At 37.1% G+C, this 17,213-nt stretch overlaps 2 protein-coding genes across 3 annotated transcripts in view; both read right to left on the reverse strand.

The window, feature by feature from the left end:
• LOC107695949 (vacuolar protein sorting-associated protein 4A-like) overlaps positions 1-4,819 on the reverse strand; it is a 10,983-nt gene extending 6,164 nt beyond the window's left edge. The window contains exons 1-6 of one of the 2 annotated variants that reach the window (XM_016496071.1): positions 4,759-4,819; positions 4,580-4,635; positions 2,586-2,697; positions 1,982-2,126; positions 1,800-1,861; positions 1,184-1,303 (exon numbers count right to left, since the gene is read on the reverse strand). In XM_016496071.1, the coding sequence (XP_016351557.1) occupies positions 1,184-1,303; positions 1,800-1,861; positions 1,982-2,126; positions 2,586-2,697; positions 4,580-4,600 (460 nt within the window). In that variant the 5' untranslated portion in view covers positions 4,601-4,635; positions 4,759-4,819. Of the gene's footprint in view, positions 1-1,183; positions 1,304-1,799; positions 1,862-1,981; positions 2,127-2,585; positions 2,698-4,579 lie in introns of both variants that reach the window. The other variant, XM_016496070.1, reaches the window with a different exon arrangement.
• A 2,386-nt stretch (positions 4,820-7,205) lies between these two features.
• LOC107695950 (beta-2-syntrophin-like) lies at positions 7,206-16,934 on the reverse strand. The gene is made up of 7 exons (XM_016496072.1): positions 16,251-16,934; positions 13,493-13,694; positions 11,825-12,032; positions 9,433-9,575; positions 9,085-9,281; positions 7,739-7,917; positions 7,206-7,429 (listed from the first exon to the last, which is right to left on the reverse strand). Exons 1-7 carry the CDS (start codon positions 16,780-16,782, stop codon positions 7,337-7,339), a joined length of 1,554 nt encoding a protein of 517 aa, XP_016351558.1. The 5' UTR covers positions 16,783-16,934; the 3' UTR covers positions 7,206-7,336.
• Positions 16,935-17,213: the final 279 nt, after the last annotated feature.

A 17,213-nucleotide genomic window follows, 5' to 3' on the forward strand; every position in this document is an offset into this window, starting at 1 on the left:
AAAAAGGAGCCGTTTTCTCATTTTTCTACTTTCAATATTAAATCAAAAAACGAATGATCGAATGATACACGGATTGAGCAGGAACAGGAGGAAAACCAAATAAGGGCAAGGAAGGCACATGGGGAGCAAAACACACACAAAACAAGGAATAAAGTCTGACAATAGTATGCAGTGTTTCATAAACAGCTGTTTTACTAAATTCTGCTGAGGTGAAATTCAATACAGTCCTGTATCGTGATACGTATCATATCGTGACTTTACTGGTGATACACAGCCCTAATTTTTACATATTCCATTATAACTCACAGATTACAACATACCTTTCTACCGTCATTTTATATAATAGAAACATACACTTCCATTCAAAAGTTTGGGGTCGGTAAGATTTTTTCATGTTTCTGAATGGAAAGAAATGTCTTATACACACCAATGCTACATTTATTTAATCAAAAACACAGTCAAGAAGTCACAGTCACAATCAAAAAGAGCAATTTCTTGTAATTTAATATGCAATTTCTTTAAATGTAATTTATTTGTGATTTCAAAGCTGAATTTTCAGCATCATTACTCCAGTCTTCAGTGTCACATGATCTTTCAGAAATCATACTAATATGCTGATTTGCTGCTCAAGAAACATTTCTGATTATTATTATCATAATAATGTGCTCCTGTGGCTCAGTGGTAGAGCATTGCGTTAGCAGCGCAAAAGGTCATGGGTTCGATTCCCAGGGAACACACATACTGGTAAAAAATGTATAGCCTGAATCCACTGTATGTCGCTTTGGATAAAAGCGTCTGCTAAATGCATAAATTAAATTAAATTAAATTATTAATTGAAAACAGTCGAGTTGCTTAATATTTTTGTGGAAACAATGATATCCATTTTTTTCAGGATTTGTTGATGAATCGAATTTTTAAAAAAACACATTCTTTATTTAGTTAGTCAGTTATTTTATCTTTTGTCCATAACAAAGTCTTTACCGTCACTTTGGATTCATTTCTATCAAGGAAAAAAAACAACAACTTACTGACCCCAAACTTTTGAAGAGTAGTGTACATATTTGTGCTAACTAGGGATGTGCCTAAAGTTGAATATCTTATTATAATAACGCAATAATGTAAATACGCAATAATAAGTGTGTGATGTGAATGAGTGTAAACTCTAACAATGAAACAGACTGACCTGTGAACAGGTGTGGGAATTTGATGGGTAGAATGACAGCTTCTTTCAGGGCTTCTTTTGCCCCCTCCAGTCCGGCCACATCACTCCACCTCACATTGGGCTTCTCCATCACAATCGCACCTCAAAACATCAACAAACATCTCATCATCATGATCCTAAACAAGACTGCAAGCGTGTTTTCCTTTGCATAAACACAATAAAGCAATAAGCCCCAAGAAGCAGTGGTTTACTAAAACAATAATCCCCAAGAAGCCGTGGTTTACAGTGAATTTATAACAGCTAAGGGGCGTTGTTAGGCACGACGCAAAGCGGATTCATGGGGCTTATTGCTTTTATAAAAACGGTTATTCCATATACATAGTAAGGTTTTACAAAATAAAACAGAGCAAATAAAGTGTAATGATATTAATAAAAACAGTATTCTTCCACCAAACAATGTAGTTCCTCAGAATCAGTTGTGGTTGCAACAAAGTGGTTGCCGAGCAACACACAGAAGTAAACAAAGGTGTGTGTTTGTAGAGTAATTTACAACAGCTTCGAACGCGGCTCAACCAATCAGAATCAAGGACCGGAACTTTCCGTTATGTAATGATACTTTTAAGATACAAAGACTCACCCATTAGATGATCCTGGAGTTTCTTTTTTTCAGGATTTTCTCCCTCACTGTCACTGTCACTTCTGTGCAAGCACACACACACACACACACACACACACACACACACACAGTTTATCACTGTGAGCAATGGACATGATTCTTCAACAACATCCAGCAGAACAAATAACAAATGAAAGCCATACTTGTCATTGCTCTGTGTTTCCTTCACTGGTTTCTTGCCCTGTTTGTCCTTGTTTTTCAAGTAGTCCTTGAGTTTCTCGGCTCTGTCCAGATACTGCATACACTTCCCACGGATGCTTTCCTTCGCCTTGTCACTGTGTGCTTCATCTGAGAAACAAAGGGATCAATGGTGCGTCTTTAAATATTTCATACAAAATGTTACATTTACACATTTATTACATGTAAAATGTAATTACATTTTCATCCAACTTTCAGTAACCCCCCGCATGAATGACTGAAAGGGAAGTAATTTTACAACCTATTGGATGTGAGTTTGCAGTGGACTGTGGATTTGCAGGACTCTCAATACAAGGCCAGATCCCAATGCTAACACTTCTTTTTCAAATCTCTCGTTATTAGCTCTTTAACATTAACCAATAGCCTGCCAGGCCTTGGTGACATCAGCCAAACAAGAGAGTTGTTTCAGAGGCGGAGCCTCAACATTTTGATGAAAAACAAAGATGAACTTTTTTTCCAATTAACTGTGTACAATAAGATTTTCAGAAAGTAAATAGGGTTCATTTTGAGTTCATTTGGAATAACATTCAGAAGATGTAGTTCACTCACATTTGATGGCATGCAGGAAATACTCCACAGCATGCTGGTAGAGTCTCAGCGCCTCCTCATAGTTCTTGGCCTTGTCCTCCTCTGTGGCTTTAGTGACCAGCTCAATCGCTTTCTGAACATGACAAATGACAGAGCTACTGACGGCTCTACGAACTGACAGACTAATCTATGATTTATAAGGGCTCATTCCACATCAACTCAACCAGAGGTCCATGGATTGAAATGTTGTTTTTGATTTTCTTTCTTTTTTCTTCAGGTGAAAGAACAAATAATGTCAAATATTCGCTTATTTTTTTAAGAGTGCTGAAAATGACATTTTCCAGTTAATATTTAAAGCAAAAGTCAAGCTCTAAAAAGACCTCTCGGAAGACTGCAGCTTCATTCTGTAAACAAATATTATAAGTATATTAAAAGAAAATTGTTGTGTCTGCACCCCCAGAGCAAACTATCCTTTTGGTATATTCATATTGAACGCCCCGAACAGTTGTGAGATGTAAAGATGTGGGGCTGCATGTGTAAGTCATTAAATATTCATTGGCTGAAAACCAGATGGTATCTGTGCTGACCTTTTCCAAAAACACAGCAGTCTACAGTACAAGTTTTGCTGAAATTAGAAACTTACATAAAAAAAAAAAAAAGTAAAAATCTTGAATTTTTAGAGTTTGAGAAAAAGATGTTAAAGCCCATGTATTCATTTTAAGAATAAAAAATATTTTAAAAATCATTTGTTTATCAGACATTCCTCTTTGGACACTAAACAAATTGAGTTTTGGACAATAAAATCATACAATTTAAAAGTTACAACAACAATTAAACAGGCCCATATGCCATGCACATGTACATGCATCCTCGAGGCAATAAATGAAATACTTATTTAAGTATTGCCTTGAGAATATATGTACCCTAACAGAATACATGTATCCTAATAACAGTCTATTCTGAACCTGAAAAACAAAGGATATTCATTTAGTTTCAAAACATTTGGAGTAATATCCACCCAACTTTTTGTGTTAGCCTAATTTTTAGATTAAATTCATTGGTATATAATGGGTGCTTTTTTTTTGTAGTTTTGCTCCATATAATAGGTAAAAATTTTATTTTTAACCCCCGTAGAAAGTAATGCATTACTTAGTAAATACTGCTCAATGCATTACAATTTATGTACATCTTTCTTCCAAAATAAATTAATTAAAATAATAATAAAATCAAAACTATCCCCTGGTGAGGCTTCAGAAATTTGGTTGATTTGATATAGAATAATTCATAAGTATAAATAGATTATTATAGCAGCTATTCCAAAATAAACCAAGTGTCAGTTGCAAAATATACAGCCGAGCAAATAGTGCTCGATTTCGATTTTCAAAAATATATTTGTAAATACTGAGTAAAATATGAGTTCATCTAAATTCCGCAATTCTGCGTACATCTAACTTAAACTCTATTACGTTTATATTTGGCGGTTTTCAATTTAGTATTATAACAGTGGGCAATAACTGTCAGACTCCTGCCACCAGCTTTGCTATATATTTTACTGTTTATTCTTCTCGTGTAACTACTTATTTAATTTCAGCAATTGTGTGTATATTTGATTTGCTGTCATTAAATCGTAGACCCACAGACTGACAGATTAACAGGCTTATAGCTAATAAACAAATCTACAGCAGCCGTTCAAAAATGACTTCATGAAAGCATGACGAACTTAAACATATATTTCGAGAGACATCTCTACAAAATTGTAGCTTAGTCCTACATTCAATAAATCTTATAAATGAATATGAACTGAAGTGAGGTTTGTTTACATGGTTGCTTGCTTATGTCATCATAACATATTCTCCGATGATTTCTGGTATGTTTACAACGTTAATCGCTGCTGACGTGTGTGAATTATAAGCGATCAGTGATTACAGTTCATTTGTTCAGTCGATGTTCAGTTTATGATAGGATTAGATGAGGATGAGGATGATGAACTACAGCTAAAGCTAATGTAACCTCACCTGCAGTGTTGACGTTGTCATTTCATCTCACGCGCCAGCGGTTTCACTGCGGTGTCCTATTATTGGTATTTATAGTATATTCAAATTGTTCGTTAAACAACGAGAGCAACAAAACAATTATATTAATGAAGGTTCATATAATGTGATAGATAAGTGAACATAGAAACGGAAGACGCTACCCTCCAGTGTTCACTCCTGTACTGTCCTCCGGAAACAAAAGCTCAACGCATTAGTTCTTCTTCCTCTTCTTCTGATGTTTATTGGCGGTTTTGGCAAACCAACTTAAAGGTGCATTACCGCCACCTACTGATCTGGAGTGTGGAGTGAACAGATTTGGTAGAGAGGACGTTTAAAAAAAAGAAAGAAAGAAAAAAAAAGAAAATTAGACCACAATTACAATTTATATTCTTTCCATATTTCCTGTCCTTTTTAGATAAGTGAACACTTCTTCTTTAATTCTTGATTGCATTTGTCTATTCCCTAGTAATATCTTGAGTGATACTTTATCATGTCGCATTAGTTCCATATCAAAACAATTCTAAATAACACTCATTTAATTTACGTTTTTATTTATATATGACATTTACATAAAGACATAATGCATAGCTTCAGGTTACAGGCTTTGGAAGTTATAATACATATACAAACAAATAAGCATTTTTTGCATTTGATTTTGTGCTGCAAGCTGCCACAAGTGAAGACTAAGTGAACTTTGGTTCAAACGTTTTCTCCTCAGAATAAAGACAAATCAAGCTATTAACTAAAATTGCGGAACAAATAATGAAACGGAGGCATGTATCTATGGGTTTATAAAGTACATTCATAGTCCGAAGCATTAGTCCTGTCAAATATCAGGCTGATGACAGCTTCAAACATCTCACACATTTGTAAACCTGGCAAGTGTTTAACACGGTTTCATAGTTAAGACAAAGCACAATGCAATGGGTCTTCAGTAAGTGGTCTGATGTCATAACATAAATGATAATTATGTGACAGCACATAATGTCCAAAACTATGACTGATCAACAACCTCAGAGAGTGAAAGAATAATCAGCCAAAAGCATCACACATTTCTTTTAATGGACATTTCAGAAGAAACAAGGAAGGTTCCCACATGAGTGAAAACTCTTTTTCCCCCTGATTTAGAAATATTTATGATATTAGTATGTACAAGAGACTATAAAAGTTTAAGGGCACTTAAAGCATCAAATAGGTTGTATGTGTGGTCCTTGTGCAGATACATGTTTTTTTGCTTTTTTAAATGGACCTAACCATCTCATTTGTGCAATGAGACTTCTGCTAAAATAAGAAATATTAAAATATAGAGATATTGCTTCTGTTAAGCTTGCATGAGCGATGGTTATGAATAAATGCTGTTCATACAATCTCACTTTCAAAACGTCATTACCTCCATATATTGTCACATTGTTCATATTCTTTTCCTACAAGAACCTACTGCCTCCACTGTGCATGTTTCCTAATGCAGTATACTTATGAGGGCATGTCAGTACTGCCCCAATCTGCAAACGCTTAAACTACGGTGTCTGTGACTGAAGTGATGGGTTCATATAGATCCTGTGCTCAAACTCAGTTTGCATTACATGCCTTACATAAAGATATTAAATGTTAATAAAGAATATATACTGATATTATACTGATAGACATAAAACATACACGCCCCAAAAAAACGCATATCAGTTCTAATAACATGATGGTCCCCACACGTTTTGAACGATAAATTTCCATGACATTTCCAGTCTTGACTGATAACTGGATTAGTATTATTTAAAGCCATTTTATAAAGATTGTACTCACAAAAAGCAAAGCTCTTCAGAGCTATATATATATATATATATATATATATATATATATATATAACTAGAAAATGTATACTGACTATAGAAATAGGGCTTTTTCCTCATGATGCATTTAATAATAATGCGTTTTCATTAATTTCCTTCACATTTCCAAGCCTGGACATTAGAATTTTAAAATTCCCTGATATTTCCCAGTTTTTTATGACAGTGGGAAGCCTGTAATAAGAACTAAATACTCATCAAATGCTGATCAAGAAGCATTTAAACAAAATAAAAAAAATCAAGGCCTGGAGCAGATTTGGTCATAAATGTGGAAAAACATTTCTTATGACATGCAGAGAACAGATAAACGAATAAAACATTCCTATATTTAAAAAAAAAAAAATCAAAAATATAATTTAAATGAATCGATCCTATTCAACACCTTATAGAGTTAACTTTAAGGAGGTTATTTTTGGTCAGTCATGAAGGGAATGTATTTAAAGCTTCATTTTCTCCATATTTGCAGGAATGGCAGTCTGCCACATATTCATTAAGATTATAGCACACAGATGTAACAGTCTTTGCCATGCAATACATATAAACATAAATACAGGTGAGATACATGAAAAACAAACAACATAGATAGTACAATAATAATATTTTCATTTTGGTTAGTCTGCAAAGCCTGAACATTTTCTGTAAAAGCTTGTTGGCTCTAGATGAGAAGGCACGATAGGTGTTCCTGATCAGATGAAAGTGGGATTGTTTTCTGCCTTAGAAAGCCACACACACACACACACACACACACACACACACACACACACACACACACACACACACCCACTGAACAAATGTGTTAGCTAGAAGAGAAGTAGAACTATGAAAACACTTCTTGAGTAAAATACTAGTTGTCAATAAATCAATGAAATAAATGAACCTCCATCATTTCCTGTTGATCCTATGTGAGCAGTCCCAAACGAGCCAGTTTCGCTGAGAGAAACGAATGAAGCACAAAGACCACAGGCTTCGGCCCTGAGTGAAGCTCAAACACCTGCGAGACAGAAAGATAGAAACACCGATTATTATGAAAACTATACAGGGATCCTACACCTTTTGACTAATGATTACACTACATTTCTACTCGCTCTGAATTACATCATTTTTTAGAGACTACCCACACAAAATAAACAGATGAATGAATGAATGAACAAATGAATGAGGCCTTAATGAGTGTAAGTCTGTTGGTCTATTGTTTTGTAATGTCAGGACCAAAAAAAATTCCATTCATTAAGACCACAATTTCATGTCCATTTCTTCACAGGTAAATATCATACTGTACTGTGTGTCTGATTGGTCCTACCATCTCGCCCTCTGGAGCACCGAAGTCCAGGTAGAGATTCCTAACTCCATCGTCTGCGGACATCTTGAGCCGCTCATAGGGGAAGTGAAAGAGCACGGATTCGCCAGATTCCCGCTTCACAGTGAACCCTCTGTCATAATGCAGGATCAGACGCACTTCCTGTCTGTTCAACACACAGCCTGAGGAGTGCAGACAGACAGATGGATATAAGGATATGAACCACAAGAAGGTGAATTAATGTGATTTTATGTTTTCTTTGCTGGCTGGAACTCAGGAAGGAAAGCACGCAATATTTCCAACATTTCCCCCAGCCAGCTATTGTTACACACCACAGAGCGAGGGAAAACATTTTTTCAATCCAGCATTTTTCCACTCAGTTGTCCCTTTACTAAATAAGACCCTCGGTTACTCAGACAAGTCTTACAGAACATCCAACAGGAATGAATTTGGACGTTTCAGTGAATAACACGATTCTTGGTAAAATGTGCTTATAATGTTGCACAAATTAAATGGATATTACTCTTACAAGACCTGGCATAAGGTGTGACATTGCAAAGCATTCTAGCTGATGTTTATCTTTAAAGAAACTGGTAAATTACACAGTAGCAAGATTACAAACTGAATCATTTCATTGCAATTAGAATGACATGGTACTTTGAAGTATTTAGTTAGCATCACTAAACCATAAAGAAACATAATTGAACATTACATGACATTACTATGATTTACCCATGTAGGTGCACTACAAAAACTAACTATCACTTGTGCCTCCTTTTTTAAGACAAAAACAAATGCAAAAGTCCAGCTTTTTCAATAGTAGCCACAAGGCGTAAACAACGTGCTTGTTAACATGATTTTGTTTGAAAAAAAGAATGCCTATTAAACTTTTCCGTAGAAAGCTGTAGAAAATTTTACAGCTTTGTTGCCACAGAAATTTAAAAACCTACAATTGAGAATGCATAACCTATACCAAATCTAGAATTCCTTTAAACATTTAAATTTAGAAAAGAGATTAAAAAATTGCATCTTTGAGTAGCTTGTGCCACTATTATACACTGATTAAAAATTATAGTAATTTTTTTTATTGTTCACAGTAAGATCTATAACATGCATTTAGAAAATAGACAGGGTGAATTTTCATTTCATGCACAAACTACTCAAACACACAGGACTTCTACAAGCTGTAGAAGCAATACAAGCTGTCTAATAATAATACAGGCATGACCACGGTTACTAAGGTAGGATTGATAAGTAATGTTTTTAAGACGGGTCTTAGCGAAGGGAAGATTTTCTTCTTTGTATATTCACACACACACACACACACACACACACACACACACACATACCTATGGACACCTCTTTGATGAGCTCAGCAGCCAGATGTCCGCCCTGCACCAGTGCACGTGTCCATGTGGACAGATCCCAGTGTGTCTCCACACGAAACACATGAGACTCGATGCCTCGACCTGTGCCTGTACGTGTGGCGAACACCAGATCTCCACCCAGAGCCGGAGAGCTGCGCACGCTGCCCGAGTGAACCAGCCTGCAGACAGAGACAAATACTCTTCATGAAACACGAAAGACAGAGCTGTGTGAGTTTATTCAGAACACAAACTTATATTTCATTTTTTAAAATGGGCTGTTTTTACAGTAAATTACGCCTGCACAAAGCTTTACTGAAGTAAGAGTTTGACCGTGTAGCGAGCAGTGGATGGGTCAGGAGAGGTGAGGACCAGCTCTCATATGTCCACGGCACTGACTGGAACAGCAGGAGGTCTTTCTCTGTGAGCGCCATAAGCACTCGTCTGTACTGATGCCGCCCACCATCCAGCTCCAGCTGCACACAGACACAACAACCAGCCATTAAATTCATAATCCATACCATTTCCATATGGCGAAGGAAAAATGTGTCATGACTAATGCTGGAAATTATACAGGAATCATATTATCTATATTACCGAATAGCTCTCAACATAATCAGTATATATCTAATCTGCTAAATGCAACTATAAGGTATGAAGATATTAAAATGTTATATACAGTAACATCATGATTTTCTGTAAAGCTGCTTTGAAAAAATGTGTACAGTGAAAAGTGCTATACAAATAAAACTGAATTGATAGTATAAAAGATTAACGTTAACAACAGAGCCCAAACTATTAAATTCAATAACATTTTTAGATATAATAACCAACACTCAAATAAAAATTGAGTTGTATAAAAACATTTAAATTGCACATAAGGCGTAACAAAAAAAAAAAGTTTTTATATAAAATTTCTAATGATATAACTACCTTTTTACTCCAATTTGTTATTGAAATCTAAACATTTAAACGGCGGCCGTCATAACTTATTTTCATGAGAGTTTATACTTATATAGTAATTCAGACATCACTAACAAGTAAAAATATTAAAATACATATTTTATTATAAAACTGACAAAATCTGAAAGCTGAGACTTTGTTTACATAAAATGCAAAGCTTATTGGGATTATGATTGGGGGGTTGTGTTACAACTAGTCACCCACCAACAGAAGACAAGCATAGACTAAAAGACTGCTCTTGGACTCTAAGAGTTCATATAAGTTCATTAAAATGAAGATTAATTAAAACTGGGAAATCAATATTTTTAACCCTTGAGTTAAGTGACAATATTGCGCTAATTTATATTTTATTCCACAGCACCAATGTATATATTTATTAGAGCCCGACCGATATATCGTTTAGCTGATATTATCGGCCGATATGAACCTGTCTCCGATATATCGGTATCTGCGAATATGTCGCCGATGTGAAATTTTTTTTACAGAACATATAACGCAGATAAAATGCTTGAAATGGTGTAATTACTTAGTTTGTCCAGCAGAGCGCGCTCCATTGTTTGCTACTGGCGATCTGGATGAAACGCTTTAAAGCTTAAGTCTATGGAAAACCATTGAAACTTTGAACGGCCATATCTCCGTAACGGCGCGGCGAATCCACACCAAATTCGGGGATCCCTTCTGCTTGAGGAACCCTCTCGAACGCGAAATCGAGTGTACGTCTCGAGGCCCTCTTTCGAATGAGACCACCGGCGTGGAGATCCGCCGGCGTGTGACACCAGTCAACACTTTCACTTCAGTAAGGAGGTCTCTTGTTCAGGCAGCAGCATTCAAGCGTGGTCTTATTCGACCGTAAGTGCGCTGCGAAGTGGACTTCACATGATCTTCCGCCATGATTCCAGATCGAAGGGAACGTACACGTTACATTCAAAGGGCATTAAAGTGTGCGAGACATGAATTTATATTTATTTACAGAGGTATATTATGTCACACTTCTCTAGTAAGTTTTGTCTGTGTGTGAAGACAGTAGCGCAAATCCATGAATGAATGTTCCGAAGTGAAATAAACTTCAACGGAATAAAGTTGAATGGAATTTAATTGAATTAAACTTGAATAAACCTCAAGTTTATTCAGTGCACTGATGTCAGACTCATTTTGAATAATAAAGTTTGTTAAATTGTTAAATGCCCTGCCTCCATCATTACATATCTTTGTCACATCATTATAAGTGTTTGATCACCACATTTGAGTGATCATTGCAAAAAATGTGTTTATGTATATATATTCTGTTTATGTATATACTGTATTCTATATAGGCCTATAGCACCAGTCAAATGTTTGGACACATGAATGGTAAAGTGTCCAAACTTTTGACTGGTACTGTACTATAATATACACAAAGAATATCGGCCGATATATCGAAATCGGCCCCAAAAAAACCATATCGGTCGGGCTCTAATATTTATATACAGTATATGGTTTGTATACTTTATAATTTATGGATTATTTTATTAAAACTACATAAGAATATATAAAGAGATTGGAATGCTGGTATGATTTACTTTTAATAAGCCTAAAATATAGTTTTGATTTAACAGTTTAACACAGTTTGCATCAGCTATTGTGCATATGTTAATGAGGGTCACAAAAGACACCCGTTTTGTAAAATGACCCTTTTACTTCAAATGTTTTGAGAACTGCATGTTTGAGCTCAGAGTGCAAGATTCTGTGTGTGTGTGTGTGTGTGTGTGTGTGTGACAGATACCTGCTCTGCCAGCCAGCCGATGTGTTTGAGTGTGCAGTGTGTGTTAGCGCTGGGATTGCACAAGAAAGAGTTGATGTGGTCCATCATCTGTGGCAATAGGGCAGCAACATTTGTGTGAATGGCCGTGAACCAGGAGTGAGCAGAGGCCCCGTCTTTACACCGCAACACTACAGTGTGCTGGCCGTCCGGAGAGTGAAGCTCTAGCAACCTGAAACAAACAAAAGGCATCACTGAAAATATTCATCATCCCAGTAACACACTACATAATCAGTATTTCTTTAAAGTAATGAGTGAAGTGTTAGTTACTTTTTCAAATAAGTAAAACATTTTAGACTGTAATCAGCAGATACTGTCATTACTGTAATATCATGATCATCAACTTGCTGTATTGTTTGTCAACTTAACCCTTTAAACCAGAGGTGTACAAATAAAACGTAATTTTTTATGTGGCATTTTCATTCATAACTTCATGAAACATGCATAGGTTGTGGAAAATGGCACAACATTATTTGTAGGAAATTCTCTTGATTAACAAGAGCCCAAACTCACCAAAATCTGTTATTTAGACCTAAAGATATTCCACATCAAGGCGCACGTTATAACTTTCACATGGTTTTTATACTTGTCATTTCATAAAACATGCTCTGCCTTGATCAACACAATAGGTGTCATTTGAAAGCTTCTGAAAGAGTCTGACCTTTACAATGCATGTGGCCACTTTGATTAACTCCTAAGTAGTGCGGAGTTATTCGCTGATAAATAGAAAAAAAAAATCATAATTTATGAAATATGTTTTTGTGCCATGTACTCTAATATGTCAAAAACATATAGTCTCAGATAGTCATGTGTCATATGTCATTTGAAAGGTCTCACAGAGTAGAATAACACAAGCATAATTGTTTGGGGCTTTGACTAATCTTGAGCGAGGCATTACTACTAGAAAACAACTATTTTAAAACTGTCAAGGGCTAAACAAAAAGACTTCTTTTGTTCCAAAATGCTGTAACTTTTGGATACTTTATGCTATCACCACAAAATTTATTTAAAAAATATTTTTGTGTATGTCAACACCTTCAGGGAGGCAAAAATGCCTTCAGGTCTTACAGGGTTAATTTGTCTCAGATCTCAGATGTTGGTTAATATTTTGTTGAATTAATAATTCACAGCAAGTACTGATTTTGGGGACCTGGACATGTTTTCATGAGATTCAAATCTAAATGTAGTTGCTGTCTTCACGGCAGAATGACACGGTCAACTTCAGCAACAAAATGCAGCTTCTGGTTACTTCAGAAATCTCACACACACACACACACACACATATAAACACACACGCACCTGTTTTCCAGGTCAGGCATGGTGAGGTTTCGGCTGATGAAGCTCATTTTGAGCGGGATGACCTTTCTGTCACGGGTTATACTGCTCTTGGGCGACTCGTCCCCACTGCTGAGGTTTGGAGACTGAAGACGCCCATCCCAAGGCAGATCTGCACTCATAGAGGACTTCTTAAAGAGCGGAGACACCTCCCTGATGTACTTTACTGCACACAACACATAGTTGCTGTCTTCATGGCAGAATGACACGGTCAACTTCAGCAACAAAATGCAGCTTCTGGTTACTTCAGAAATCTCTCACACACACACACACACACACATATAAACACACACGCACCTGTTTTCCAGGTCAGGCATGGTGAGGTTTCGGCTGATGAAGCTCATTTTGAGCGGGATGACCTTTCTGTCACGGGTTATACTGCTCTTGGGCGACTCGTCCCCACTGCTGAGGTTTGGAGACTGAAGACGCCCATCCCAAGGCAGATCTGCACTCATAGAGGACTTCTTAAAGAGCGGAGACACCTCCCTGATGTACTTTACTGCACACAACACATACAGCCTTAACTGAGAATTCAATAGCAGAAACATTAAAAAAAAACGAAAAAAAAAAAAAAAACCTGCATTAACTGATGAGGATCAGTGTGTGTGTGTGTGTGTGTGTGTGTGTGTTATTAAATGATGAGAGGATTTTCATTTTGGGGTGGTCTTTACCTTTAAGGCATTCACACTGACAGTGATTTGCAGCAATATAAATCATTTATTTTCAGTAATAGTAGTGTTAGTGTAATAATAGTGTTATATTCTCATGAAAAATTATAATTTTTAAGCAGCAAGAAAGCTACTTCACATATGCAAGTAAGTAAATAAGTAAATAAATAAAGAACTTTTGAACGCTACGGTCATATTAAAAGCCTTTCAATGAAATAAAATCAAGCAGCAGTAAGGTCTAGTTGCAATCAACAGTACATCAACCTCAGCCATCATAAAATCACTGTCAGCACAATTAGTGTCATACCCAGTGCATTAAAGGTTGAGATCTAGGTCAATAACCCAAAGGTTATTTAAACCCTAAAAGGGTGATTCTCAAACTACTAATATTTCACCCCAAGAAGCAAAGCATGGCACCTTACACCCAGTGGTGGCTCGTGGGTTTTAAAATAGAGGAGGCACACTAATTGTATTGGTCTGGGATACCTGCCGATTATTATTATTATTATTTGCTTCACCAGGTTACTCCACTGAGACTGAACATGTTATAAATGTTATGTCTATGCAAGCTGCTAATTATGGCTGGACGAATAGCTCTTCATTTCACTCTCAGAAGAATTGTGGTCTTTACCAGCATCCTGTTCTTATCAGCTTCACCAATCATGGCCGATTTAATCGCTCACTGCTGCTTCACCTATAATTTGACACAACATCTTGAGAAGCTTCACTCATCTGACAAGCATCTGATTATAATAATCTTTCACCAGAGAGTGAACAGATTGGTTTATAAATGCATATCTCTGTGCAGTTCTCCAGTGAAATATTCTAGAAATTGCTGTACTGTTATTGTGCCAATATCATGGGATCATTTCTGAGCCATTTAAAGATCTCATTAGATCCACCAGGACCATCAAACAGCTTCAGTTCTCATTTTAATTAGGCCGGTGCCACAGAGGATAATGTATGTGTCAGCAGAGCCCATCTCATATCTCATGAGACACTGCTCCACATATCTGAACGTCAGCCTCCAGATCTCTGATCATGATGCAGGAGATTCAGCAGTGCTGCAGAACAACACGTGTGTTACTGTGTTGCACTGAGGTGGTACGCACGAGACATGAGACGTGTGCGGCATAATCTCCAGCGCCTCCCATCCAATAATCGCAATAAGTTTTGTACTTTGTTACTTTTCTGCTTTCAAATTCTGTTAATTTTACCACAAATTTCAAACAATAAAGATGGACAGAGATATTTAATGTGGCGTGACAGATCTGTGTAGCCGCCTCAGTTCAAGCAGCACATGAACCGATCATCTTCCTCTTTATTACTAGTTACAACACAAAATAAACATGAATGAACAGCAGAAAAGAGATTAAATAAACAGATGGAATATAACTTAGTGAAATATATAATGTCTCATGTAATCGCTCAATCAGTGTATCAACCTCGGAAAAAAGTCAGTAAAACATCATGAAATGTTACAGTTACCTCAGAAAAGCTATTCAATGACCATAGATTAATCAATAGTTAGCTGGGAAAAAAACAACTGTAGAGAACAACAATTTGCTAAATACATTTAATATTACAAATTAATTCTATTTTTACTTAACCTGTTAGTGATGTCTTCATTTTTTAATGCATTTAAGTAAATCTGTCATGAATACAAGTTATGATGACAGCCACTGATTAAATTAACTGATATGTAATCGAAATCGAGTTAAGAGCTTGTGAATTGGAATTAATGTGTCAATACTCAGCAGTACTGAAAACAAAAGTTTCCATCAATCAATCAATCAAGAAAGCAAGAAAGAAAGGAGGGCGGGATTTTATTTTGTCAACTGGGAATTAATTGGATCATAGAGAGTGGGCCTTGCCAACTAAACTGGCTTGCTAGCCAGGAAAGTACAGTAATAAAGTATCTGTCTCTCCCTCCGTCCATCTCCCTGTATCCCGCACCCACACATTCACTTCTGACGTTTGGGGAAACATTGCTGAACGTCTGCTATTGAAGCAAAAGAAATTACCTTCTTATTATCAGAAAATACCTAGATTCAATGCATCAAACTGCTATCCAAACTTAAGTTCGTTTTATAACTTGTACAAGTGATTTTCAAATGTTAATGTAACACACCCCATATCAACCTACATTATATGTAAAAAGTGCAAATGTCAAATGAACTTGTTTACTACATGAAAACAGTCTAAACTCAACAATACAATAACTAAATACATTCTTAAAAACTATTCAGTCTCGCTTTATAGTGTTGAACATGCAAGTTTTTAACTTTGTGTCATTATCAATTAAATATACGCTGTTTATCTTAAGTGTGAAGTTCAGAGCTCTGTGCGGGCCTGTTGAATCCCCGCGGCTCGAGTGATCGGCTTACCCTCCAGCGTCACCTCCTTCCCAGCCTTCTTCAGCGCCTGCACCGCCGCGTCGTGCGTGGCATCGCGGAGGTCGCTGCTGTTGACGGACAGGATCGCGTCGCCGACCCGAAGGGCTCGACTCTGATCCGCCGCCAAACCGGGGAAGATCTTTGATATGAGGATGGGCATACGGTTCTCCCGTCCCCCTTTAATACTGATCCCCAGTCCGCCGGAGTCCTGTTTGACTATCCGGACCCTCCGAACCCCCTCCGGGTCACAATAACCGCTGGACTCCGAGTCGGACCCGTTGACCCGACCCGGACTGTCGTATTGCCCGCGGTTCTGATAAACATCTCGGTTCTGTTCGTTGCCATTAGAAACGCCATTTCTTAAATGCGAGTTGTCCTCCGAATAGCCCGCTGGCCCGCTCGGCTCGCCCTCCGCCGTCAGTGTGAGAGTGTCCCGTGTGAGTTCCGCAGAGACCCGAACCCAGCGATCACTCAGCAGCAGGTCCAGATGACCCTGTTTTTCCGCGCGGGTCCACACGGCCATGATCAAACTTTAACTCATCATAAAGTTTAAACTCACTCGACACACCCACTTACACGCGCATTTCCCCAGAGGAAGGAAGAGGAACAGATTTTATGTATGTTAAATAAGTTAAAACATCGGTATATTTCCGCAGCGGCTGGAATTTGTGATCACTGCACGAAGATACTATAAAATTAAAAACATCCTTTAAATCGACCTGCGGAGATAACCATGATATTTGTATGTACTTAATTATTCATGAGAGGGGCGAGGAATTCAAATTTTTCTTCCCTCTCCAGAAAAAAAAGCCCACGGTAGCCGCTCGAGGTCGTGCTGTGCAGTGATTTAATCAAGGTTAACGAAGACAAACACAATGCCGCTTAACCCTGGTAAAATCACTGTAACGGACTTAGTGCTTTATTTACTATGTGCTTTTACTTTTGCTGTTTGGA

This window comes from Sinocyclocheilus anshuiensis, unplaced genomic scaffold, assembly GCF_001515605.1.
Source record: "Sinocyclocheilus anshuiensis isolate Anshui unplaced genomic scaffold, SAMN03320099.WGS_v1.1 scaffold626, whole genome shotgun sequence".
Classification (NCBI taxonomy): Eukaryota; Metazoa; Chordata; class Actinopteri; order Cypriniformes; family Cyprinidae; genus Sinocyclocheilus; species Sinocyclocheilus anshuiensis.

What these genes read in the sequence shown, in the direction of transcription:
- LOC107695950 (XM_016496072.1), bottom strand. Translation starts at nt 16,782, where the DNA reads ATGGCCGTGTGGACCCGCGCGGAAAAACAGGGTCATCTGGACCTGCTG. An exon ending in TCGGCTGGCTGGCAGAGCAG is followed by an intron (nt 9,576 to 11,824) that starts GTATCTGTCACA and finishes GTCTGTGTGCAG; the next exon opens with CTGGAGCTGGATGGTGGGCG. An exon ending in CATCCACTGCTCGCTACACG is followed by an intron (nt 9,282 to 9,432) that starts GTCAAACTCTTA and finishes CTCTGTCTGCAG; the next exon opens with GCTGGTTCACTCGGGCAGCG.